Source organism: Phoenix dactylifera, chromosome 6 (assembly GCF_051530095.1).
Source record: "Phoenix dactylifera cultivar Ajwa chromosome 6, Ajwa_hap1_PhDact_Kaust_v1.1, whole genome shotgun sequence".
NCBI lineage: Eukaryota > Viridiplantae > Streptophyta > Magnoliopsida > Arecales > Arecaceae > Phoenix > Phoenix dactylifera.
Genome location: NC_143195.1, coordinates 38,210,588 through 38,238,404, shown reverse-complemented (window position 1 = coordinate 38,238,404; position 27,817 = coordinate 38,210,588). Strand labels below are relative to the sequence as shown.

The window sequence follows — 27,817 nt, the reverse complement described above, 5'->3', positions numbered from 1 at the left end:
CTTTCTGGGAGTACAAGCAAAGGCAATGGGCCAACAGAGAGGATAAGGGCGTTTGGTGAAAACCTTAGAACTCACTCCAGAAGGAATGCTCATACTAATCCGCCATTGTGACGTTATAAGAGGTCCCTCCGACCAGCTAGGATGGGCATGTGTATTTCGTGGGCGTTGTGGTTGCAATTTAACTTACGGTTCGCCCCGTGGATAAAGGTGAAAATAGTCTGTGGTGCCTAACTAATGCATTTGATGTTCGCACTGATTTTCTAAAACCAAGGTTGCATGATGCAGATGCGACGTAGGACCGATATTTTCATACCAGCTATGCATTGAATACAACTTACGTATTTACACAATGCAAAAAACTCAAATAATACCTTCTGACTAGCTATTTTAGATGAAATCTTGAGTTATAACAAATTGTATCGAAGTAAATCCGCGCCATAGCCTATATAGATTAGAGGATATCGCAACACAAGTTTATTGAGGCCAACCATGGGCTAACTGTGGTGCCTGTGATTAGATTTAAATAAATTTAAATTTCTAGTTGGCAAGAATGCTGGGCTTAAACAAAAAAAGTATATAGAGATCTGTGTGAACGTGTTTAGTCCTATACCAGCTATATACTGGATAAATCTTGAATAAATATATACGGCTAAAGTACCTAAATAATATCATTTAGCTAATTTTTTAGATAAAATTCTGGATTGTGACAAAAAAAAAAAAAAGGACTCTGGTTTGCAAAGTAGGACCGTATATGCTGACGATCCTTGTCTATAATTGTTCCCTTTTTAAATAGAGGGCAATTTTGAGAACATTTTTTGACGACCTCTCTTTTTCAGGCATGGACGATAGAAAATATTTGGATTATAGGCTATACCGGCCCAACGTCATCCTAACCATCCGTTGTCCATTCAAATACAAGGAATTGAAGATCATCTTGTTAGCATTTAGCTCTATTCAATTAGAGTCGATCCAATAGCCGAATTTTTGTGGTGACCTGCAAGAGAATTACAACCCAACAAGAGAATGAATTCCAAGTTCCAAATGCAAGACATCCTCCCTCCCCTTCCTCCTTTCTAAAAACATTTCCATTCTTTCTTTTAGAATAATCCTTTAACCGAGTTCACAATCATCAAAGATACAAGGAAACGACAATGTAAATCTGCCCTACTGTATTAAAGGAAAAGGTCAAGTTTTACATTTGCTGCTTCTCGACAAATCGAAAATTCTAACTATACATCTATTTTTTTTCCCCTGTCAAATCTTTTTTCCCCTTTCTACAGATTCCTGCCTGCGAGCAAGAGAAAGAGCATGCTGCAAACAGCAAGAAAGCCACCGTCTTTAACGTAAACCGGGCACAGCGTTTATTTCCTATTCTTTCCCATTGTGGAAAATACAATCAAAGAATTCCAACTTGCGAAACTTGATGATTCAAGAGACGGGGAAATTGCCTTTACATGGACAATGATCAAACGAGACACTGAAGAAAACCAGGAGGTCATCCAGAGGGCCTTTGGTAAATATACTTTGTTCTTGGATCAACAATTAGACCCTTTCCTCCATTCACCTCAAGATCATGTCTGCAACAAAAAAAGAGAGAGAAAAGAAAACCGATTCAATAACCAAATTCTCCATGCATCAATTCATTAGAGCATAAAGGTTATGGTGCACTCACTGAAACACGAAGTCAGGAATAGTCAACTGCTCACGAGGCACATATCTGAACAGCTGCAAAAGTTGATCAACATATACAACCTTTTTCCACACCTATGTACAATGATTAAAAAATATAAGCATTCAGCTGAACAACCAATACAATGTGTGTGTGTGTGTGTGTGAGAGAGAGAGAGAGAGAGAACTTCTCCATCAACAAATAGCTGCAAAGAAAAGAGTGCAGCCCTCAGACCCAGGGTTGGATGGAGAACATAAATTGCCTGCAAATGCCGAGAGAATGATCACTTTGAACATGGCCATGGGTCTTAATGAATCCGAGGGGTAAAAAAAAACTGAGCTCAAACTTGGTACAAACATGTAGATTACGCTGGTGTTTTCGACCAAGTATCTGCTGCAAACGCTTCATCCACCCTAGATCTGGTTGCCTGTTTATTTTACATAATTAGCACAAACGAGACTCAACAAAGAAATAGAAACAATACTACCTCCCAAACGAAGTTAAAAACCTACAAAGCAAATTCATAAATCCAACCTAAAATATAAGTTGATCAAGACAAAACTCTGCATCAAATTGTGGGCAACAGAAAACCAGTTAAGTCTGTCTCTTGGCGACCACAATCGGTAGATACAATCCAAGATCTCCAGCCTCAGGGAGACTGGTCGAGGGGTCAAATTTAAGATACAAAAAGGAGCCAGAGCACTTAACTATGCAGACCTTTGAGCGTAAAAGATATTTTAAGATTGCTTCTTTTGAGATTCCAATCAATCATAACATACTTACAATTGTAAGTTTGCCGCAGAATGAAAATAAACAATTGTGTAAGGCTTCTGGATCAGGGGCTCAAACTCCTGTAGATGGAATATAATGTTAGTTAAACCCATATGGATATTACCAGGCGATGCAAATCAAGCAAAGAACTCCAGCATAATCTTGATAGCATCATAAGATAAAGAAATACTAGATTCCTCTTGCAATGATGATATCCACCAGATGTACAAACATTAGAACAATATGTTATTCCCATTGTTAGTGGTTGCCATAAAACCCACCCAACTTTAATTAGCCAGGACTCCCTGAAAAATGTATGGGTGCTAAGGAATCATAACAAATACTAGACTCCTCTTGCAATGACGATATCCAACGAATGTACTTAGAACAATATTTTATTGCTATTGTTAGTGACAAAGTTGCCATAAAAACCCCTTGCCATAACTAGCCAGAATGCCCTGAAAAATGTAAGCATGCTGATGAATCACAACTGTAACCATCAAGAGTTAGTGCTTGAGAACTCTTCTAAACATCGGTTCATGATAAAGCAGTAAAACATGAACTAATTTAACTTGGGGCCACAGCTAGTATGGCTGATAAGAAAGTTCGCAACTTTGAGATTAATGGTTTAAGTGATCAATCATTGCCTTGTGCAACCATGTGGAGATGATTGCTAACTTCGGGTGTGAATGGAAAGGTATACAATCGCACATTCTATGGTTAATCTAGTTACTAAGGTTTTGATTTTTGTTCCAAGATCCATTTAGATTTGAATATTGTAAAGTTTTTGAAAAACAATTTCTGATATCAATCCCCACACACAATATTATAGAGATAATTTACCCATTTTCTACTAATTGTTCTAAACTTTTTTTTTTGGTAATATCAACTCAAGGTGAATCATCCATCATGATCTAATAAATTGGAAGAATTAATGTGCTGTTTTTGTTATATCCAGAATAAGAATTTCAGAATGATGTCTTTTTGACAAAGAGGAGAATATTTCAGCTGTATTTAATAATTCAAAATGTTAATGTTCCACCTTTAGTCCAACCTTTGACCATTTAAGCACAAGACCAGCTACCTTGCAATCAGCCTGCTAAGCACAGGAACTTGCAGCCAAACTACCACCTTATCGGTTTGAAGTCCACTGTTTAGTTTATTCAGTTATCTTCTCAGTTCATGAAAGTTATTGTGCACAACTTATCCTTTTTTTCTCATAGTAGTTAATGCATTTTTTAATTTCATTAGTGCCTATCTTGACATTCTTAATAAAGCCTTAGTTCAGCTAAATGTTCACAGGTTCCATTGAAGGTTAAAATGTTTGTAATGCAATTCCAAATATTATAAACGAAACAGAGAAGTCATTTAGTGGGGCTGAAGGTTTGTCTTCAATTTCCTGTTACCTATTCACACTTTTTCAAATTGAAATAGACCATTTGGCTTATTTTGTACAGTTCCTACTGGGCTGCTACAGCTGAAGGACTCATGCCTTAGAACCAGTATTTGGCTTGCTCTGCTTGAGCACTTCCTGATTAGAAGTAATTATCTTATTTCATTGGCCCAAGATGGTCGACTCATATGTTGCTTGACCAACATTTGTGTTTGCTATGAATATCATCCCTCCCCAAAGGATTAATGGTACAAATTAACAGATAGCAAGCCATCAGTAATTCTGTTCCTCCAATTTTATCATCCACCTAAAACCCATATTTGGAATTACACTATGACATAATGAGAACCCCCTCAAAGTATATTCTTCATTCAGTCTCATTGTTCCATAGGGTTTTGACTATTATATGGAATTTCTACACTGTAATGGTGTTAGATGGCAAGCTGAACCTCCTTACGCATTTCTCACCCCATTGTAAACTCCAAAGTTCAGCTCAAACACATAAATCTTCGATAGCCCCCAAAAAAGCCTGCATATCTTTCCCCATGAGAAGGACTAGTTCATCTGACATATGCTCAAACTACAAAAAGGTGCAAGAAGCGAAAGGGAGAATCAAGGAAACCATAATATTGAAGATTTATTAGTTAGACCATGATGTTCGATTGTTTTTCCAAAATTTAAGTGCCAACATGCTGAACCTTAAAAATTTTACTTAACTGGGTAAGTTTGATCATAAGGGCGCTTTTTGCATTTTCTCAGCAATAGTAGTTGCCCTGGCTTATCAGCTGAAAGGGTGTCTTGCCAGACATCATATGCTGAAGCCTTCTTTCTTTCTTCTTTTTCTCCTGTTTCCTTCTTCATTCTTTAACACCATCTATATCAAATCTCCTACCAAACCATCCAATTCCCTTTCAAAGTAAAACACCATATCAGATTTCTCCTGGGCTGAAATTAAACAGCCAATGATAACAGCCTTTAAAGCCATTTAACATCAAACTTTCACCCCTCACAGTAAGCCCTTCACTTTTCTCGAACATGATGTAAATCAAGTGAAATTATTCAAAATAGTTTGCCTACTACACAATTTTACCAAATCTCGAGACAATTATATTACCAGACACCCTAAAAATTTGTCTAATGTACAATTTTTGCAAATGTCAGGATAATTATATTACGGAAGATTGCTCCAAGGGTTCTACCAAACTCATCAAAATGTCATCTTTTCACAACCGCTGGAGCAATTACATTATGTAAGATTTCTTCAAGGGTCTACCAAACTCCCTAAAGGGGTCCCCACATCAAAAAACAATAAATGCCGCCAATGCATGTTACAACTAAATTTCAAAGAAATGCATTAACATTCTAAATTTACTTGTGCAATATAATATCCTACAATGTGTTGTTCGGAAAAGCAGTTGCATAGGCTGTCTAGGTGGTTACAGTGGGCTAGGGTTCAACCATCTAGGTGGTCCATATGTGCAGGCTTGCTGCCCAGCGGACACCTAAGAAGCTCGCTAAGCGTAGGCAAGTTAGGTTTGGACTGAAATTTCAAAAGTCAGGTACTGCACAGGATGGTCATGGTATTGGTGGGGATGTGGGCAGATTATTAACCATATTCTCCAATGCCCAGATACTTTATTTAGTTAAACTTTCAAAATGATGTTGGATTAACTTTGCATAGGTTCTTGTTGCATTAACCCACCTAAATTATTGAACTTTTTTTTGATGAACACTTAATATAGTTGTCTGGTTTGTCGTGAAAATTGCATTTTACTAGTTAACATGCATGCCATACTTGGATAAGTACTCGAGTAAATGCAAGTGTTTTAATTTGTATCTTCTTCTTTTAATATCTTTATTTATTTTATTTTGATTTGTTTAAATTCATACATATCAATGTTTTTATTTATTCAAAAATTTCATCGTCTACATTTTGCCTAAGCACGTTATGCAGTCCCTTGGCCCCTTGAAAACCGCAATCACCTTTCAAAACATTGCTAGCACTTATCACATAAGATGACTGAGTTTTCAATATGAATCATGAAGATGAATCATATAACCTTTGCATTTATGTGGGATACCAGAGTGTCTGGTAGACCTGACTATGTTAAACACTGACCTACTTTGAAATAACCAAACACAATATCTGGATTTGGTAAGCCTTTTCTTCCCCAAACCCAGGCCTTATATATCAACCCAGGAAGTTGGGTCTGAAAAACTAAACTTGGACAAGACCCGATAATTAAGTTTTTTACATGTCAAGCTGAAATTGGACCCAACCAACACGAACCTAATAAATGAATGGCTAGTGATTGGTTCCAAAACCTAGAGCTTAACAAAAACAATCTGGCATTGGTCATGCATCTTCTATATTGTGCTGGTTTTAGGCCAAGCAACTTGATGCAGAAGTATAAAAGGTCAAGTTCTAGTAATTACAAGAAAAATTTAGGTTAAGCTGGCCTACTTAACCATAGCCCGTGTATAATATCCCTTTACATGTATGCAGACCCACAATATATTAAAATCTAATTCACAACACCTCTAATCTTTCTCACAATATATTGCCAGTCCAGGCATCCTTCCCTCTTTCCACAAAAACTTACCACCATGGTATGCCAACAATAAACTACAGCGAGATATTCCACAAAACCCAATGAATGACTAACCAACTGTGCTTCTACCCTCCCCACCTCTCACACTTTTGTGAAGCAGTGAAATGAGATTCTACTCGTTGTACTGGGTACAAGAAATAAGCAGTCGAGGAAAAAAAATAAACTAGGTATTGTCATAATCTGTGTAACTCTTATTCTTTGTTTGCCAAACAGTTTAACATTTTAATGTGAGAAGCTATGGCTTCAATAGACAGAGACATGGTAAGGTTTGTTCTTTTCTTGAAGGATTTTACCATTTAAAATTTTGGTTATCTACTATTACTTTTTCTAACAGACATATACACATAAGGAGGTGGCCAGGTCAACTTAGGTGAATGGTGGAGCCTACTTTTTTCGGGGCAAATGGGCTGGGTCCAGTAAAGCCTATGCAGATGGCTATGTGTCCAACAATAATAAAGTGCTAGTCTCACTCTGATTACTTAAGCCTTTGCTACGGTGAAATTTTGTGATTTACATGGTAATGGAATCAATGGGTAATTCATATGGCATTAGTCAAGCACCCAATGTGTATCGACTGAAGAAGGAATGATTTTCAAGGCCATCTGAATGAGGAAGATGAAAAGGACCAACTTGTTGCAGAAAGCTTTGAATAAATTATTTTGATTTTAAGCATGAAATTTATGGATTATCAGCACTTTGAGAAGTTTCATAAATCATGTTGCTGAGTATTTTGTGGAAAAGTATATTGCAAATTAACAATCTAAAGTGCAAAACATAAGAGAAAACAGATCTAGAGAAGCAAATAATGTGATTCAGCATATGATTTGATACCTTCACTACATAGAGAACAAACCGTTCCAAATCAAGACACCGTAAAAGAAAGTGAGCTCCTACTACAACCATTACAGGACGTCCCTCACTGTCTACTCCACCACGATAGCTGAAATTAATAAGCAAAGACTACTAAAGATGTGATAATGGCTGAAACCAACTTAAGTCAGAATACAAGCTTATGGATGGAAGGTTTCACTGTGCAAACACATAAATTTTAGCATACGCATTTACAACCAGTATAGAAAAGAGAAACTTACACAATTTTCATTTCACCAATCTCTGAAAGATTAAGAGAATTTGCTTTAGAAAGATATCTGGAATGAAGTGAGTACTCCTCAGCTGCAGATAATGGAGGGCCACCTAGATCACCAAACCCCAGCAGCTTAGCACAGTTAAATCCACTTTGTGCTTGGGCCACCTTTTCCCACTGGTCCCTGCTTCGCTGATCAGGGTCCTTAATCAATGACATAAATGCAGGATCCAGATATGAATCTAGCTTGAAAGAATTCCTGCTGACATAGATTGATTAATGTTCTTTTAAGCATCAGTAATATATTCAGTAAGGAATCCAAATCTAGTCAGCCCCATCACCACCACCACCCCCCCCCCCCCCCCAAAAAAAAACCCCAAAAAATAAGAAGAATTCAGTGTATTTCCTTTGTTAATTGCAGAAAAAGCAAATTTACTGAAAAGGTCATTATCTTAAAACTAGTCTCCTTGCTTCTCCAACAAATTACACTAAAAAGAAAATATGCCAGAGAGTGCTGAAGCAGACCTAACCAACCTCATTGGCACACATACAAGAGCAAAATGCAGATAAAAAACTCGAAAGCAACTTACTTATACCTGTAGTCTAGTTATGTTATAATCAACTGCAGCAAGAGTCAAGCAGCTTATATCTATCTTCAAAGGCATATATAGACTTTCCATCACTTCAAGGTCATTAGTCTACAGAAGCAAAAATTAACCAGGGAGAAACCTTATAGCCCAATCATCCAGCTAACAAGGAGTGAACCACCCCTAAAAATAAAACTGACACATCACACTAGGAATTTAGTAGCAGACAAGTAAGCAAAGATACCTACCTTGCTATACTAACAGAATAGTGAAACCACCTTCATGGTTTCTATCCCACCAAGTGGCTTCTTGTTCCTACACTGAGAACTTAATCCATACAATAAATTACAGAACTTTTCAATTATTGCAAATAATATATCACCGGGAAAGCCTCCAACTAACAAGATAATAAATGTCTTTCAGACCCTCCATACTGGTTCCAACATTAATAGAAATTATTTTACATATTAGCTTTCTTGCTTTCAGTTTTTTCCTGGATACTAGTAACATTTGTATAACAAAAAACATGATATGTAGGTCATATTTTTTCTATATATAAAGACAAGGACACTTGAGGAATTACTGTGAGATTCTTCAAGAGAAAAGGTTTGAACACATATTGCTGACCAACTAACAAATGAGTTTGCATATAAGACAAGAATATTCTCCATCTCATGCAACTCTCACTTGCAAAATCAGATACAGTTGCTAGAGTTTCAAATTAGCTCCACCATATGCGCATTGTTTGGTACAAAAACATACTGAACAAGACCAATATATAGAATGGTCATAATTTAAAGGCTTCATTTGATTTCCAGGATTCTATTATGTATTGATATTTTATATGTACAATAGGTAATGTACAATAATGTTTTAGTTAGAAACTCAAGGGTCAGTTTTTATCAAAAACAGAATATAATTTGCCCCCTATTTTGTCAGAACATTGAATTACAGTAGTCTTTCAACTTGTGCACTTTCAAGCTATGATAATATTACATTTTAATAAATTGGATATGATGCCTAAGCTTCCATAATGAATTGAGCCATGTCAGCACAATGCATGGCAACTTTTCATACTACATTCTTGGCATGAATGATCTGCTTAAATGCATAGGCTTGAAACATCATAAGTTCATAACTCAACTGTACGTATATGTAAGACTTTTTCACTGCACCTTTGTAAACTATCATCTTTCACATAAACCCTTGTCAAACCAATATATGTCCATTAACCCTTGTAAAGAAATTAAACTGTGCACATCCAACCCTTGCATTGGCCTCCATTAGCTATTTTCAGTTAGGCTTGGCATTAAATAGATGAAGAAATCAAAAATTGAGCCATGTCAGCACAATGCATGGTGACTTTTCATACTACATTCTTGGCACGAACGATCTGCTTAAATGCATAGGCTTGAAACATCATAAGTTCATAACGCAACTGTACGTATATGTAAGACTTTTTCACTGCACCTTTGTAAACTATCATCTTTCACATAAACCCTTGTCAAACCAATATATGTCCATTAACCCTTGTAAAGAAATTAAACTGTGCACAACCAACCCTTGCATTGGCCTCCATTAGCTATTTTCAGTTAGGTTTGGCATTAAATAGATGAAGAAATCAAAAATTGAGCATCATCCCTTGTGAATCAAGTGTTACTACTAGCTTTGATTTAGCCATGGCCGAACTGCCTAGTTTTGTCGGCATTGTATCGTATCAACCATGAACTAGGATGGTTGATGGTCTCGGTATGATAGGCCTGAAGAGGTCCTAATCGGGCCGAACCGCTCAGAACCAAGCGGTTCCAAACAGTTCAGCCAATAAGGGCCTCATTCAAGCCTGACTGCCCGAGTAACCGCTCCCCCTCAATAATTGGGAAAGAAAAGGTCACCAAACCCTTTTTTCTCTATGTTCCACTTGTAGGCAACATAAAAGAGGATAAAGAGAGGGAGAGAGTTGAAGGGTGAGTACAATAACAAGGTTGGAGTCGAGTCTCAGGGCTCGCAAAATGTAACACAGATGTGTATCTACTTGGAATTGAACATATGCATGTACATTGTATTTCCAAATTCTTAATATAAGTATTTAACATTTTCAATGTTATACTTAATTTAACATGTATTATATAATCACACTATTCTTTAAGCATGTAATATAAAAAATTAAAGTATATTACATCCAGACATCATAAACGAACACAGAAAACCTTATTTTCCTCTTAAAACAAAATAAAGGAACCTTAAAAACCTTGAAAACAAAAAAAAAAGGATTTTTTTTTTTTATGTATCATACTGATATCATATCGGTCTCCAAATGGTATATACTCTAGTAGCAAGACTGCTAACCTTGATTACTACTGTTTTCTGAGCTATGAAATCAAAAATTGAAATACATAAGATGAAAATTTAAATCACAGTCTTGGTTGATATTGTCAAGTTCCATTAAATTATGATAGGGGCAAGTGATGCATCACCTATTGCGTAACTGGACACTCCTAATAAGTCTTGCAGTATCGCATTAGATAAGACAATGAACTCCTTTTTCCTGTCACATATTTCTATTATCACTTTATTACTAAAGGAGAAGAACCTTAGGAACCGCCTCCTTATTCCCAATATCGGAGACTTCAATTCACAAGATCCATTTCCATTTGCACAAAAAATTTCCTGTCTTATACGACGATTATCCTTTTTTACAAACACTTGGCTTGAAGACATGTTTTAACCATGTAATTCATTTAATCCACCTTCGATTCAGGATCATCAAATATCTCATCACAATTATAACTTTATAACCCTTCCAACTACCCAGAATCTAATTATAACTCGGCAAAACCATCAACCAACAGCGCTTCCTTCTATGCTCCTCTTGTCCTCCCGAACAGAAATCCACTTTCAAGTAATTTATCTCCTCACAAAGTTGAAAAGTAGCAAAAATTTAGGTTTCATTTCTATCGCCTTTAGCCAAATCAAACCCCTTGCCCCTCTCGCACAACCTCACAACCTGACAAGTCATCTTTTGACACTTTTCCGATATTCATTCAGCATATGGGTCAGGATCTCTCAATCCACCAATCCTACAAGTAGGTAAGCAACAGGCAATGGTGATACTTATTTGTGATCAGACTCAAGCACAGAAGATAATTTTGGTATCCATAAGTTGCTGAGAAATAGTACAGGACTTTGCAAACGTGTATCACTTTCTAAAGCTCATTATGTACAAATAATGGAATGGGTGGTTTGAATTTGACTTTCAGGCATTGAGGAAGGGAAAACTATTGCAAAAAAATGATTTATTGCAATGGTGAGACGATGCCCAAGTAATCAGTAATTTGTTTTCGTATTGTATATTTTGACGGATTCCTAAAAGCAGAGCTCCTTGAGGATCCTCTGCACTTTCTCGTCATATCCATAGTTTTCTAATGTTTTCTGGTTTGCTTCCTAAATGAAAGTTATGCTTTATAAATAAGATTAATATCAATGCAGAGCAATCTTGAGCATATGAAAATAGTTCACTGAGATAATGCTATATAATAGGAAGCGGCTGGAATACATCTCTCAAGTTTTCGAATTGAAAAGAACAACTAAGAATGGATTGAGTTCCTTGCACTATTGTCATGGTCCTGGGGATCATGCTGAGGCCTGTCTTTTAGATCAGAGAGTTGGAAACTGACTTAAGGTTAGCACACCAAAATAGCTACCAGAAAAAAACTAAATGAAAGATTTTTGGAACTAACCATCTTGTAAGCTACCAAAAATGAATCAGACTTGGTACTCACCGTCTCGCTGTCAGTCCAACATCAGCAACAGGAGAAGCAACTGGGGATGCTAAAGGTTTCGGAACAGACACTGACACTGCAGGCAATGGTTTTATTCTGATCTTTCGTTCATCTATTACTGTCTCACCATTCTCATCCCCTACATCTGCTGGAAGCTTAGACACTGCAATCTCTTCTTCATGCTCATCCCTAGGGAAGTAAAGTGGAAGTAATCTGCATAATGAACGGATATCAGAATGGAAACTAATGAAACAAACCAAGTATATTGTCACATGATATTAGAGACTTCCAGAGAAAAAGACTAGTTATGGCATACGAGGCAGATCACAGTGTAGAAACTTCTCTTGGAACCTTCTCTAGATGCCATATTTCTTTTTCATATACTAGGCATGGAGAAGCAGGTACCTTTTATATATTTCTGTATCAGATGATGTGGTAGTACAAAAAACAACTGCAGTTATTTTATCCTTCTGCTTCTCCAGAAACCGCCTGACAGTCCCTAACCCATTCTCAGAAGACAACTAACATCAATAAAAATAAAATGGCAAAGAAGAAGATGTAATAAAAGCATATGCAGAATGCCGCACCACATTGAGCATGAGCAGGTCTGTGGATATCCACGAATAGAGATTAGGTTAAATAAGTACAAAAAGGCAGCATGTTCATGATAAAAAGCTGAAACCCCAATGTTAAAGCATCTTGCATTACTCACTTATTGCAACATGTGCAGCTGGCTCGCGAGGATAGTTCTTCCCCTCTGTATATATACAGCCTGTGGCAATGCTGCATAAGGGTGTCATGGCCTATAGTTAGTTTCATCTATTAGAAAAAGGTACAGGCTAAGCCTCTAAAATATCCAGAGTTTAAAGCATTTAAACATTTAAAGCATTCATCACACGGCACCTTCGAAAACCACTCTCAATCAGAAGCTCCAAGCAAGAACGATAGCAATGGCTAAGTGCATTCTCGGCAGCAGTATGATACTTGACAGCATACTTAGGACCAACGGTATGAATAACCTTTCTGAAAGATAAAGTTGAACAAATGCTAACCTAGTTAGTGTGCACCCAGAAAGCAAGATTACAATGGATAATATCCAGAATAACTAAAAATACATAGGACCAACAATATTAAGCAAGGTTCGCCACATCGATGCATACCATCCCATATCGGACATGCCATACTATACCGGTACCAAACCGAGACTCGGTACGGAGGGTATACTGAGTCTTGGTATGCCGAACCGACCCCATACCGAGCATATTGACACTATACCAGCATGATACCAATATGGATCTGGTACTGAGATTGCGATCCTTGGCACTAAGTATTTGATAATATATCAATAAAAATAACCTGAAGAAATCACACAAATTGGGAATCATGTGTTATTTAAGATATTTTAGGGGCATCATTTTTACTTGAATTGGCCACATGAGATGCCTTACACACTGTTCCATGCAATGCCTTGTTAGCGAGAGAAAGGAATAGAATGGGAATGGGGCAATTTGTGGATATAACCGAAACTATTTCAACTAGAAGTTGGGTTAGGCTAGAACTAGAGCAGTGGTATAAGGTGGGTCCTATATCTCATTGGACTTGTGAAGAAATCTTAAGTTTTAGTTTATAATGTTTGAGGACATATTTTTATGGTAAATCGATGTAGAGGGCATAATGCAAGCTTCAAAGTTACCAAGCGGAAGACCCAAACAAGCTATGGTATAGAAATAAATCTAGGCCTAAAATTTTAAATGCAATAATTACTCTTAAAATCTAAAGGTTAAAGGATCTAGATGCCAAGGACAAAAAAAAACTAGAAAAGGGATGACTAGTAGCTTCTTGCCTCACTACCAGAAGGGTCTCATCATCGCCAAGGATTCCACCAACTTACACCTTTGACATACTCTATGACTAAGAACTCTACCAACTAGCCATCACTATTCCCCCGAGTCCACCAGGGTCTTGCAAAGTCCATCATGCAGAAAGAGAACACCATAGTGCAGCCAATAAAGAAGAAGCTTTATTAATTCTTCAATGATTAAAATTGAGTACATAAGAGTATTTGCAAGATAGGTCTCCAAGACCCATAGAAATCCCATTTTTAGGTCTTGTAAACCGATTAACAAGTGTTTCTAGAAGAGAAAAACAAGAAAAGTTGACAAAAAATTAGAAAAATCATTCTTAATTCAACAAGGCTACAAAGTGGCATAGTAATTAAGTTGAACTTCGTCAGCAACACGAATATGACAGGTTATCAATAAAGTGCCCATAACTTCCTCATCCAATCTCTGATGAAGATGATTCAAGATGCGTTGAAAAGCTAACTCGATGCCAAACATCTTCAAAATAGTTTGAGCCCGAAATTCAACTTGTGCCGATTGTGATAATGCTATCTTTAGGATTAATGTGCACTAGGCTGCAAGTTGACCAAAGCTTAAGCTTATTGGACACTTGTGAGTCAAGTATTACCTTTGTGTCTTTGCTTCATCGAGCCTTAGGGAGGCCATCCAAGAGACTTGCGATAATAAAAGGTGCAAGCTTGGCCCTCGATCTTATTCCAACATGGTTTTCTATGCATCCATGACTCTCTTCAGTTTTGAGGATGTTTGGCAATGTTTACCCACCCTTTGAGGCCTTAAATCGTGAAAATTGTTGTAGAAGGGTCTAGAATCGAATAATCATAGGGTCAAGTGTTTCCGGCCTGCATCATAAACCTCCAAATGTGTTCAAAGTCCTCAAATTGGTTGTTTATGATGCACGATGTATCCATCTTAAAAATTCATAGTGTTGAATTAAAATACAACCTCAGTTTGATCAAAAAGTCATTTGCTGAACCAAAGTATGCTCAAAAAAATACTCCTAGGGAAACTACTAGTAAGATGAGAGCCCTGATAGGAGTAGAAAGCATTCTCTTTTCGGGTAAGAAATCATTTTTTTAGACCCATTTTGATTTCTTTTAATAGGTTTCCATGAAGAGCAATGTTTTTTTAAAAATAAAATTATTAATGCAATAACTTTTTGATGATAAGTTTCCGTGTAGAGTGACATTTTTTGAAAAAAAAAGAAAACTGTCAATACAATAACTTTTTGATGGTCCAATAAACACTACATGCAATATTGCTCAACATCTTGCGCCAAACCATTCAACGTAGAATTCATGGGACGCAAACCTATCATATTTAATTACCTGGCTAGGAGAGATGACCAAGCTTGGAACGGATGGGAGGTAGCGTTGTGGTTAGTTGCAAAGAGGCAATCATGGCGGAATATGTTTGTTGAATAGGACTTGTAGGTCAACCTCGTTGTAGATTAGGAGATATAAGATTATGGCCAGTTTGGGAACCAAAGTTACTAAAGAAAAATATAACCGGAAGATATTGAGCTCAAGCAATATCAAGTCTTTCAGACCTAGCAGCTGGAAATTTCAGACTTGGATATCATATTCACTTCACAGTATCTCCAGAAATCCCCTCCCTTCCACTTCTTAAGCGTTTACTTTATTTTTATTAAGAGCCATGCTTGTGCGCACCCAAATCTGCACCAGGTCCAGCTATAGCTTCTGATTTTTAGCATTTATGCTCGAGAGTGATGTTTTCATGAGCATCTTTGTAGAGACAAAGTCCATTAGAATTTATTACCATGTTAAGTGGATAACAAGGATGATTATAGTGATGGAAGTGCATTAATACTTAAATAAACAAGCAGCTGAATTTAGAAAATCATGCTGACCTCCATAAAAAATGATTTTATCCTATCTATTGACTATGACGGCTTGACAACTTTTGCATAATGAGTACTATTGTTGCGGGACTGCAGACACCAACCTAGCAGGGAGATCATATGCATTGGTCACTTTTGCCATTCCAGTTCGACATCCACCCTGCAAGGAATACAGAAATCTGATCACTGTCAATTCTCCATTCAAAAGAAGCCAAGATCAGTTGAGCTGATTAGAATTTTGCTACAGTATCCCGAACTGACCAATGTAGCGCATTCTTCTGCAAGACCAGGTCCAGCAGCGGCATGCAAACCAGGGCTGCTATGTGCTTCTTCCAGGCTCTACCAAGCAATTCAAATAACAACTAAGTCTTGAATCCAACTGAAAGCATTATACCCTCCATATTTTGGAAAATTGATAAGCGGAAATTGATAAACTATATAGAATTTTAAAACTGGTTTTAGTCAGAGCCAACCCTAGATGAATTCAGAGTACATAGGAACATGACCCGATGCTTTTTCAATCCTTAGAAGTGCTCACCTCATTAGTGGAATTCACAACAGCATCAACCTCAAGATTCCACGGGTTCCCACGCCACAGATATATCTTCGAATTGATTTCATGATCCACGGGAAACCTCGAGACCACCCCATTACCCACGGTCTCAGCTCCCGAAGACGAAGTGAGAGGATCCGAAAAGTAGGAGAAGGGCGACGAAGGATCCCCACCGCCGTAGGCTCGCTGGTCCGCATCGCTCCACCTCGGCACCTGATCGAGCGTCACCACCACATCTCCGCTGTCCGTCGCCATCCCACCCCGCGTGGCACCTACGTCCCCACGCTGGTACATCTCTCAAGCCCCAAGATCAAATCTTTATGCCTCGTCTCAGCAGATATCCCCAATTAACGACAAAAATCGCCACAAGATTCAATCTTTTCAAGGGAACTCCAGTTTAAATGCGAGAATCTGAAAACCCGAATTCCTCTCAGAATATATAAAAAAATGCATCAACTTCTACGTGGAGAGCGCATCGCCTCCAAACCCTAATCTCAGAACTGGGTGAAATGGATCGAGACGTAACCTTGTTGAGCTTCGGATTGAGAGAAGCGAATGAACCCTAACCTCAGAACTGGGTGAAATGGATCGAGACGTAACCTTGTTGAGCTTCGGATTGAGAGAAGCGAATGAAATTTGTGAACACAAAGCAGGGCCTTACTCCTTGGGAAACGCCTTGTTGCTCTAATCTCCCCAGATCCGGCAGATTCGGGTGATTGGATCCAAATTGAGCTGGAGGTCTCCACGTACTCACAGTTTCCGATTGATGCCGGAACCCTAGAATTGGGTTCGCGGTGCAGGAGCAAATATAGATACCAAGAGGAAATTAGATAACAAGCTTTTCGGTATGATTTGGTCCGAAAAAGATGCACCGCATGGCTTCCCGGATGTTTCTTTACAACCCTAATAATTCGCGAATACAAACTAAGAGCAGAAGAGATGTTATCACTAGCGTCTGGTAAATCCTTATTACGAGGAATTTATTTATATCAGAAAATTTTGCACAGCGAATTTCGTTTGGGTCATTTGATGAGGATTGTGCCGATGATTGGATGAATATTTCCCCATAACCTTGTAGCTTCCTTGAAAATGATATTTTTAATCAATAGACTTCAAATTGAGTGTCTTAAGTAATTGGTAATCTTATTGTTGTATCAGCCAAGATTTTGTCGCGATCTTGAAAAAAACTGAAATGTTTTTGAATTTTCCAACATGTCCAACAAAAATGATTCACCCATAAGGATGCTATCAAGTCTAGTAGGATCCGGGCATCGGACTCGACTAGTCGGAAGTTGTACATCAATTTTATATTTTAAGTACAGATCTATTTTGTATTTGAATCTCTCACCATTCAGAAATCAAATTTATATTTAGATCAAGTAGAGATATGGATCAAATAAGATATGAAGTATCCTGTTCGTATTTGCTAAAGTTTAGTTTCTCAAGAAATATTTTTTAATATGCTCGATGGAATCCGGTAGGATAAAATGCCAAGGAAAGTTTCTAATTCAACGAACTGGGATGATGCTTCCCAAAAAAGTGAACACGTAGAGCCCATGGAACTTTTTCATCGCGATGATCTTGTGGTCATATATAAAAGCAATGATGAAAAACAAGGCCCTGAAGTGACCGAAGAATCCCTACTTTGACTAGATACAGATATGTAATTCTTGAATCAGATCATGATGGCCAAAAGAATAATAAAAAGCAAATTCAATGAGCCCTTAATGGAAGTGTGGTTGCTCGAGTAAATGCAACTTATTTTGTTGGCATTTTTTATTCTCAAGAAATCAAGAGAAGAGAACAAAGGATAAATGAGAATTAGGTAATTCAAGCTACAGAAAGAAGCACAGATAGCACTTCTTTGCAGCTAGTTCTAGAGACCAATAACAATAAAATTAGGTGACCGCACAGCCTGGACCAAGAAGGCAAAAATCAAATAACTTCTATTTCGAACATGAAATGCTACAGAATTAACAACGGCCGCTTTCTGAGAGATGGCGGTGGGGAAGAAAAGAAGAGAAAAAGAAAACAAGAACGCTTGGCGGCCCTAACTGATTCGATGGGGAAAACACTCCACTTGCAGTGTATAGCAACCAACCTGAATAGGAACTCTCTAATTTTGTATGTATTAAGATATAGATCATCTACCGTTGGCCTTATCAATTTATCTGCAGACATAGAAGTCAGTGATTGGCTGAGCAATAAGCAGAGTCCAGCTGACACTACCAAACTCATATGTGACACCAATCCTGCTACCATATTCCTGCTGAATCGAATGGTGCGTGATTGGTGGCAGTACTTTGATATAGTTGAACCTGTTAGAAACAGTCTTCCGGGTGTAATGGATTAAAGTTTTGGGTCCTGCATGTTACTAGGTTATGGAAGACTGACCTTTGAAGGAGGAATAACAAAATGATGATCAGAGAGGAAGTTTGTGGGGTGGAGAAGGTAGAAGAAAACAACACAAGCTCTACTCCTTGAATTTTTAATCGATTTATTAATCTTACTCCATAGGAATTTGCTCTTCTTTTATCAACTTTACATCAATTGGCAAGTTACGCTAAAGCATCTTGAGATATGAGAACATTTGTATATATACAAGCTACAATTTCAGAAATAATATGGGTAAAAACTACTGTATAGAACCAGAACAGCAAAAGCTGCTTTCAGACTAGTAGACAGGTACTTGGATCTCAAGAATTTGCCGGACTGTTCTGTTGGTAGATAGCTTCTAAACATTCTTTAGCCCTGTGAACCTTTGACTGAAGGTAGAAGCTCCCATGCTGAGCATTCCTCTCAAACAAAGTATCATACTTCTGCACGTATAACATTAAGCTACTGTTATCGAGTCCGTAAAACAATTATATACACTGCATAAATAGCATACAAAACTCATGGCTAATTACAACAAATGGGGAAGAAAATCTTTAAGAGGGTGGAAGAACCTGCATGACTTCTTCCCATGTTGCATGCTCAGGGATTCCTAGGATCTGCCTGGCTTCCTGTTCAGTCATAGCTCGGCTTGCTCTGCGAATATTATTAATGGTTTCTTGTGCAACACCAGTTTTGTTGGCATCTACAGAAACAGGAATATAAGTTATGTAGGACATATATGTATTCTTGGGCTTAAATTTAGAAGGTAGATAACTCGGTTTAAAGTAAAATTTGTTCCCTCTGACCATCCCAGAGGATGTATCCATAATTTTAGTGTCACAGAGCTAGAATATGACAAAGTGAAAGAATGCAGATCAGAAAATAATTAATCATATAAATAATAACTCAGTGAGTACTCTGTGAATTACTTTCCTTAGGAAGTAGATTGGGAGCTTTCATATATATATAAATATATATATATATGGTTTCAAATCCTAGGATGCCAAGACCAAGCATCGGGAAGGGACCGTCGTTGTCCCAGCATCCATATTAACACATCCTGGGATATCCCCCATTCCAAGTGTCAGGGCGAAACGGGGACAGCAACACATTCCATTCCACGGAAAAACCACGACAACCCAGTCCCATGAGATTTAAAACCTTGTATACATACTTGCATGGTTACAATGCATAAATATACATAAAGGGAGGGAGAGAGAGAGAGCACTTGATGCCTTGCCAAAGGCATAGAAAGGTTCATTGGTTTCACCAAATCATCGAAGCTGGAACATGGGATTGCACTAGTTCCATCCAAATACCTTGGATTGGAATTTAAATACTACTTCAAAGCTATGATTCCTTCGTAAGGAAAAGTTTTCTAACTTAAAACAAGAGCTACGTCCATAGAATCAAAAAGTAGCAAAAGTTGATAAACTAAAAAGCCACCATAAAAGCATGGAATTAGCAAGTGCCAAGTCTTAAAGACATAAGAACAAATAATCCAATATGGACACATTTATAGCACAACACACCACAAAATTATTCAAAACAAGTAAGATAATGAAAGGAACTAAGGAGCCAACAAAAACTTCCAAGTTAAATGAATAAAACAAATATAAACTAGAGTTTTGCATGACAATGCGGCAATGATACGTGAACAAGAGGTTTTTGCTAAGTCCAAAGATGTTGACTCCATGAAAGATGTTGAAAACAAACTTATCTTCTAGGTAGTATTTGGATGTAGAATAAGTGGGAGATATCCCCTGGCATCCCCCACTTATCGTGCCAAACACTCTTCTTGACCCCCCCGGAATTGAGTAATGCTGAATAAGTGAAGGATACCCCTCACCATCCCCCACTTATTATAACAAACACTCTTCTAGAACCCCCAGAATAGAGTAATGCAGCGGGAGGGGGGCCATCTTCCCATCTCATGGCATAAAACTATTCCACCAATTGGGTTAGATTTGTGATGCGGAACTGGACGGAATCCTATTCCACATAATTATGCTTTTGCCATCAGCTATCATTATTGGGTATGGGAGGTTCAGGTGGGCTTATATCTTCACCTTCTCCTCACCGCCTTCCTCTCCTCCTATCTCTCTTCTTCTTGCATGGCATCTCCTCCCATCATCCATGCTCTGGTGAGCACCATAGGGTCGGTAAGCTGCTACTGGTTAGAAATCTAGCATGGGCTATTCGCTTAGGCCTCCTTTGTGGTCATCCTCTACTCTGTCTTCATAGTCATCTACTCCGGTGACAGTTCCTTCCCAAGGAGCAACACCTTGAGACATCCACTAGCCCAGCTAAGCCACCTCCTTACTCTCCAGCATGCATACCCTACACCCTATTATGAGGTGGTTGATCTCATATATGGAGATATATGGATTCTATGCTGGGTTTTTAGTCCGAACAATTTGATCTCGGAAAATATTGCAGCTATTCTATATGGATCTTATCATGGATGCTTGCATCTATTGAAGGTTTTGCGCTTGCAGAGCTAGATTTACAAAGTTTTTTCAGTGAAAAATTACATTCTTTGGAATATGTATTGGTTACCGGCCACATTTATGCATTTTTGCTGCACTATATCATGGTTGTGGCTCTTTCTGATGATTATAATGGTTAATTTTTTCCAAAATGGACGTCTAATCCAAATCTATAGATGCATGTGAAAATAATGGAAGATGGAAAATATTGAGATGTTTTTGTGTTTTGATTACTTTGCTTGAGCTTATTTGCTCCCTTCTAAAATGATTGTGCCTCCTTTTGCAATTAAGCAACTTTACATCAACTGGCAAGTTACGCTAAAGCATCTTGAGATATGAGAACATTTGTATATATACAAGCTATAATTTCAGAAATAATATGGGGAAAAACTAGTGTATAGAACTAGAACAGCAAAAGCTGCTTTCAGACCAGTAGACAGGTACTTGGATCTCAAGAATTTGCCGGACTGTTCTGTTGGTAGATAGCTTCTAAACATTCTTTATCCCTGTGAACCTTTGACTGAAGGTAGAAGCTCCCATGCTGAGCATTCCTCTCAAACAAAGTATCATGGTTACTGGCCACATTTATGCATTTTTGCTGCACTATATCATGGTTGTGGCTCTTTCTGATGATTAGAATGGTTAATTTTTTCCAAAATGGATGTCTAATCCAAATCTATAGATGCATGAGATGTTTTTGTGTTTTGATTACTTTGCTTGAGCTTATTTGCTCCCTTCTAAAATGATTGTGCCTCCTTTTGCAATTAAAATGGATAATTCCATCTAAAATAAAGTCCATGGGTGATATTCATGTTATTGTGGCACAGATTGAACATCTACAATTTTAAATTATTTGTGCTCTCTAGCTTAGGCATTAGGTTATTAGCTGCCCCGGATCATGGTAGTTCCTTGTGTTGTAATTAAAATGGTTTCTTGCTTATATGATAAAGCCTAATCTGAGATCTGCCTGGTTACTCTAAAAAAGATGGAGCTTGCATAATTGTTAGTTCTTTTGTGTTCAGATACATTTACACAAGGGCCTAACTTCATGGTTGATAGTTCTAAATCGTTGCACCATTACATGCATGCTTTGTGAAATATTAGGCTATGATATTGAAAAACCCCATGGCATTATGTGGGATTAGTTACCCTACAAAACTTTGGTAGAAATTTGGATTTGTTATAAAGTTTTGGGAGGTTAACTACATACTCAAAAGTACTCATGAGATTGCTGATAAGTACTTTTTTTTCAGACTTATGGGCTCAACCTATATATTGTCTAGTGTTTGTTGGTATGCATTATTGTTATATGTTTGCCTGATAACCTACTTGGTTTTACCCTAGAATGCATCAAATATGAACTTGTAGGCTGTGCTTGCATTTGCTTTCAGTTGGATCCCATTTTGCAATCATGTGGAATTCCGTGTTCCGTTCGCTAGGTTAGTTAGGAGCTCGCTAACTAACCGGGGACAGAATGAAACGACCATAATAAAGACGCTATGCCGGTGATAAGCCGGAGGAAGGTGAGGATGACGTCAAGTCATCATGCCCCTTATGCCCTCGTCGGGATCTTTTTTTTTTCCTATATTTACATAAACATAGGAAGGATGCTGTCCATGTGCAACTACTAGTCACAAGCTATATGCTAGGACACCTTCTCATTGGCCATAGGGGTAGGGAGTAGTGGATACTAGTGGTCAAGTCCTACAACCAAGAGGTGGGCACATGCTACATCTGGACCTAACTAACACGACAGCATATGGACCGATGATGCAGTGCATGGTGCAATCAGCAAGTATTATAACCAGCTGGCCCATACCAAGCTTCGCAAAAGCCAGCCGATTTACAGATGAAGACTTTAACATGCAAATATTTGATTTGATTTGGAAGTTTTCACCGGATTTTTCTATGGATTTTCTATTGGAGATGACATCAAATTTTAGCCAAATTTCTATATTTATAGTAAAATAATTCTAGCATATTTTCTTATTATTGAATCCTATTTCAAATATGATTCTGTATCGGATTTAATGCCTGAGTTAAGGTTAGAGGCTTGTGGGATTGACATGATACAGTAAGAATGGTTATATTGCTTGGAGCGAATTCCAAGCTAATATGAAGTGCATGGATACAAGTTATGTGCCTGAGTTAAGGTTAGTGGTCATGTCCTATATATGCATCTAATGTATTGTATGAGGCTGTCTTTTGAGTTAATAAAAATTTCTTTAAGAAAATTTTCTTCGCCGAAGGAAAAAATCTTCTACTTTGCTTCTATTTGTGTGCCATTTTTCGAATTGTAATTCTGGCAATCAAATCACCCCTTCACCCATGCCTGCTGCATCACCTGACCCATAATTTCGCATGTATCATGAGCCTGTGTTGAGAGTGCTGGGTATGGGATAAGCATCATCACTTCCCTATAGCACCAACCCCCAGGTGGTAAGAGGGTAAAGTTCATCAACCATTTTGGCTTGTTGCCACATCACTAACTAACACCATTGCATAAAGTGTCTTCACATGGAGCCACACACAAGATAGGTAACTTGACATCATCATGACGGAAGGGAAAGCATGGGGGTTCTGTTTAAAGTGTCAAATCTACAATCTACAAGGGCAACAAGGCTACTGGGAAGGATCCATATATCATTTGTATGAGTGCTTATTCAAGATCGTGCCACCCCCCCCCCCCCCCCCCCACCCCAAAACACCCAAAAAAATGCAAAACAATCATTTGTTGGAGGCTAAAATAACGCTTACGATCCAAATCACATGCTCATGAAAAATTAATTCACCTAAAAGTTACCGAAGGAAACTTGGGCATTTATTACTTGGGACCATATTCATGATTTATTCAGCATTAAAGTATACAATTGTGAAATGATGCAAACCTAATGAGTAATGAGGCAATCCAAGGTAATCAATATACCCAGTTTGAATGTACATGTAATGAAGTTAGTACCAAATAGTTGTTAGCAATTTGCAAATATAGATAGGCATGATGAAATGGATAAGAGAATAGCAAATGCATAACACATAGGCTGACTCATAGGTAATATCCAAAAGATGAACTCCAAGCAAAGCTCTCTAAAGAGAAAAAGGGCTCAAAAGAAGATAAAACAAAAAAGCCAACAAAATAGAAGTGACCGAGAAAAGGCTAAAAAGAGAAGATAGGGGGTTTTTGAGTGGCTGACAAATAGGACAAAGGAAATGGGTTTAAGAGCGGGTTATGATTAAGATCATGCAAATCTGAGCAAAAACCTATATGGTCCGTCCATACAAAATAAAGTGGGGCTTCAAGAGTAAAAAAGAGGGGAAGGTAGGAGCAAGAAGAACATGAAGGGCAGCCATAGTTATGAGGAAGAGAAAGGATAAGATAAGATGAGTAACGGTGAGGTAAAGGACTGAAAATGGGCCAAGACAGGCCTAGAGACTAGATCTCCAAATCAATGAGAGCTAAAACAAAGAGATTCACCAGAGATGATGATCTCTAGTACCATCCACCGAAAAGAAGAATTACAAACAAGTCACACCAAAATAAATAATTGAGACCAGAAACCATTTGCTGGTTTGACATATGCAATCAAGCAAAAGATTTCTGCATGAAAAAAAAAGAGGGGTTGGCTTTGCAGCCAAGCTCAAAAAGATGATGAGAAAGACCAAAGAAAACCTAAAAGAATGCTGCAAGAATTTATATGTCATGGTTTGAGATGATATAGATTGCAAAGTTTGAAGAATACAAAGGTGATATAAGGATATATGAAGCTAACTTCTGATATATGAGATATAGGCTTAAAAATCATGATTACAAAGTTATAATGAGACTTAAAAAATGTATATATACTTGTCAATTACTATTGTGTTCAATCACACAAACTGGCTCAGAGTATTTGAAAAAGTGCTTTCTTTTTTAATATATACCTAGAACCAATAAATTGAAAAGGTATGTATTTACTTTCTTTATTTATACTAAAATAAGAAGAATGATGATAGCATAAACTACAAATATCCAAAAGCATGGAGAAGAGGAGGAAAAAACAAACTTACTCTCAATTGCTTTGCGATACGCTTGCAATACAGCCCTTCCCAATATTCCAGAACCCATTATAATTAAGTTGGCAAGAAGTTTTGCAGCCTAGTTAGACAATAAAAACAGAAGAAAACAAAAGAAAGAATTACTCTCAATAGGATGTGATGCAAAATAGTTCAACCTAATAAAAAACAAGTTATCTATTACAGGAAACAGGAACACGAATTTTCTACTGCGAAGGACATGTTTCACAAAATAAAACAAAGATATGACCAATATTCTACTAAAGCAGAATACAAAATATGACATGAATTACTGAAGGCAAAGATTGTGCTCCTTTGAAACAATCAACTTTATCCTGTTACGCTCTCACTTGTCAAAATTTATCTGTGTAAATATTTATAAATCAAGTATAAAAAGAAGAAAGATTATAAAATGTCGCATTACATCCCCGTGCCACACATGGAATATGTTGACAATAATCTACTTTCAAATAGGCCAAAAAAGAGAACCAAAAGTTGACAAATCCGTAAACACTATATATTTCAAGTTTCGCCTATGTAATTATGAATTCATCATCCATATTAAGTTTACAGGGAGAAAACGAGTCTAATATGTATGCGACTTTAATAGGTGAAGTTTTTAGTTGATTTGTTATTTACCACTATAAGCTTAGGCCCTGTTTGGATGCAGGTTAGGTGATGGCTTGGGCTGGGTTAGCAGTTTAACCAGCCAAATTAGAGCTCAAAATAGCACGTTAAACTTAAGTGGACAATGCCCCAAGAAGCAGCCTAATCCAGTTGATTTTATTTCATGGAGAAGGGAGAAATAAAGTCATGTTAACTATCTGGTGTCCAGTTGTAGCCTTAGTGAGTGCTGACATACACAAAGAAAAGCCTAAGCCTAATACAGAACTTTAAAATATAATTCTTGCAAAACTATCACAAAAATATAGGGAAACACAATTTATTAGAGCAACAATGGGGATCAATGACGTTAGCCTTATCTCCTTTATGTTGTTTCAGGTTTGCAACAACACAAACACCGTTGCCAGAATTATTGGTGAACACTAAGTCAAAGTACTGGATCTTTATGTTGAAGAAGGTTGATTTTCCACTTTAACAAGCCTTATCCAATCTATATAAGACTAGTTTGATGGATGAAAGTTTGTCAATAAATTTGAAGAACTTTCTGCAGCTGCCTTTGAACCCAACATCAATCCTCAATGCGTAAAGGCAACAAGGCAAGATAGACGCCTGCACACAAGCTAGATGGCCATTTGAAGGTAGAGATGACAAGGTAGGAAACCAGAAAAACCATATCATGCGAACAGACAGATGTTTCTCTTTACTTGTCATGATCTCCTCCTAAGTTACATGTTATCAATGGAGATATTTTACCCCCTATTTCTACAATGCTTGCAGACATGATAGCGAGGCTTCCTAATACTAGGACACTAGTCTGAGGTTTAGTTACCAGAAGCAGCTGCTGATGCAGGAGCGCACATATAGGGAACCAAACTCTCATATAAAAAAATTTTAATAGGAAATGCTTGAGAAGGGGGTGCAGCGATGAGTTTCCAAGGAAATTTCAAAGCAGATGCGCCACCCTGAGTGAATAATGCCAGCTACTAAAATCTAAGGGTATCACATCAATACTTAGTGCAAGTAAATCATCACACTGCCAATCTTTAACACATTATTGCCTGAATCAGGCATTTTTATATGAATTGATTTTTCTGCAGATCAACAAAAAGCTGCACAAACATCTTGTTCGTTAAAATTAATATGTCAAACACTGATATTTTAATAGTAACCCAAGGGCATTGCATAGATACTCAGCGCATTCTTCCTAATAGTATGTTTATACATTCAGAGAACTTCTCGGCCATGGAAATGCTACATCTCATCATCGGTTCCAAAGACCTGATTACCCAAATTCGACATCCCTAAACGAGATTCCGCATTTATGTATCAACTCAATGGTTTCAAAAAGGCATTCTTTTATCAAAAGTATTTGTCAAATAAAAAGGCAATAAAGGGTATGAGAGCAAGATCTGGACTTCATCTATTTGAACAATTGCTAATAAGCAAGAAGCGCCACCAATAACCACGAAAAGATAAAAGCACCGACTTTGATCATCAAGACTCGCGCCATCCATATGGGACCGGCTTAATGGATCAGAGAATGACCTATCAAGATTTGGGACCAAATGCCTTGCCAAAGCCCATGGTAAAACCCAAAGAAAAGATTCCACATCCATCAAATCAAATCACAGAAAACGAATAACAGAAAAAACGAAGAAGGATTTAAAGGAGTAATCGAGTGAAATAACTGACCATCGTCTCTGGATTCTTGGAAATCGATGGAAGGAGCTCTTCTCTGTTGACCAAGAGCCGAGAGGGAGCGAGGGAATCCCCTAGGGGCAGAGGAGTCGCTGAGGTTCTCGGAGGTCGCTCGCCAAATTGGGGTCGATGCCGGTGAGTTTCTTGGGGCCAAGGAAATAGAAAAGACCACGAGATTTTAGGAGGATCAATGAAGGCAGTTCCTATTATGGTGGTTCCTGGTCTGGGGAAGATGAAGGTTCCAGAAACAAGATTCTCACCCACATGAGCCAAGCTTTTAGATAACGGCCGTTGTAATGGTTTTACAGGAGTCCGTTATACTTGACGTATGCTTAACGGTAATGTAACCAGTGACCGTTATCTGGTCATTACTCTATTACAACGGTTGTTATGCTACCGGCATAGCTGCCTT

General features: G+C 37.8%; 2 protein-coding genes across 7 annotated transcripts; both read right to left on the bottom strand.

Moving 5' to 3' along the window:
- Positions 1–1,070: 1,070 nt before the first annotated feature.
- LOC103703957 (uncharacterized) lies at positions 1,071–18,649 on the bottom strand. 6 transcript variants are annotated; one of them, XR_015988357.2, is made up of 15 exons: positions 16,154–18,649; positions 15,877–15,954; positions 15,720–15,775; positions 12,799–12,918; positions 12,608–12,678; positions 12,301–12,394; positions 11,896–12,108; positions 7,537–7,791; positions 7,277–7,385; positions 4,551–4,741; positions 2,453–2,520; positions 2,027–2,096; positions 1,857–1,931; positions 1,673–1,764; positions 1,071–1,577 (listed from the first exon to the last, which is right to left on the bottom strand). XR_015988357.2 is itself a non-coding variant. In XM_039126454.3 (15 exons), the coding sequence occupies exons 2-15, from the start codon at positions 16,460–16,462 to the stop codon at positions 1,496–1,498; spliced, it is 1,692 nt and encodes a 563-aa protein (XP_038982382.1). In that variant the 5' UTR covers positions 16,463–16,579; positions 16,695–17,208; the 3' UTR covers positions 1,071–1,495. The 6 variants fall into 6 exon arrangements, 4 of the variants coding, with proteins under 4 accessions (XP_038982382.1, XP_088580268.1, XP_088580269.1 ...); XR_015988358.2 differs by having other exon boundaries at positions 7,537–7,788; XM_039126454.3 differs by lacking the exon at positions 4,551–4,741 and having other exon boundaries at positions 16,154–16,579; positions 16,695–17,208.
- Positions 18,643–27,648, bottom strand: LOC103703956 (mitochondrial import inner membrane translocase subunit PAM16 like 2-like). The gene is made up of 4 exons (XM_008787047.5): positions 27,400–27,648; positions 25,078–25,165; positions 19,117–19,247; positions 18,643–18,987 (listed from the first exon to the last, which is right to left on the bottom strand). The coding sequence occupies exons 1-4, from the start codon at positions 27,400–27,402 to the stop codon at positions 18,865–18,867; spliced, it is 345 nt and encodes a 114-aa protein (XP_008785269.1). The 5' UTR covers positions 27,403–27,648; the 3' UTR covers positions 18,643–18,864.
- Positions 27,649–27,817: the final 169 nt, after the last annotated feature.

What these genes read in the sequence shown, in the direction of transcription:
- LOC103703957 (XM_039126454.3), bottom strand. Translation starts at nt 16,462, where the DNA reads ATGTACCAGCGTGGGGACGTAGGTGCCACGCGGGGTGGGATGGCGACG. An exon ending in GTTGGACTGACAGCGAGACG is followed by an intron (nt 7,792 to 11,895) that starts GTGAGTACCAAG and finishes AATCTATGTCAG; the next exon opens with CAGGAATTCTTTCAAGCTAG. An exon ending in ATTGGTGAAATGAAAATTGT is followed by an intron (nt 7,386 to 7,536) that starts GTAAGTTTCTCT and finishes TATTAATTTCAG; the next exon opens with CTATCGTGGTGGAGTAGACA.
- LOC103703956 (XM_008787047.5), bottom strand. An exon ending in GTATCGCAAAGCAATTGAGA is followed by an intron (nt 19,248 to 25,077) that starts GTAAGTTTGTTT and finishes CTGTTTCTGTAG; the next exon opens with ATGCCAACAAAACTGGTGTT. An exon ending in CATGGGAAGAAGTCATGCAG is followed by an intron (nt 18,988 to 19,116) that starts GTTCTTCCACCC and finishes TTATACGTGCAG; the next exon opens with AAGTATGATACTTTGTTTGA.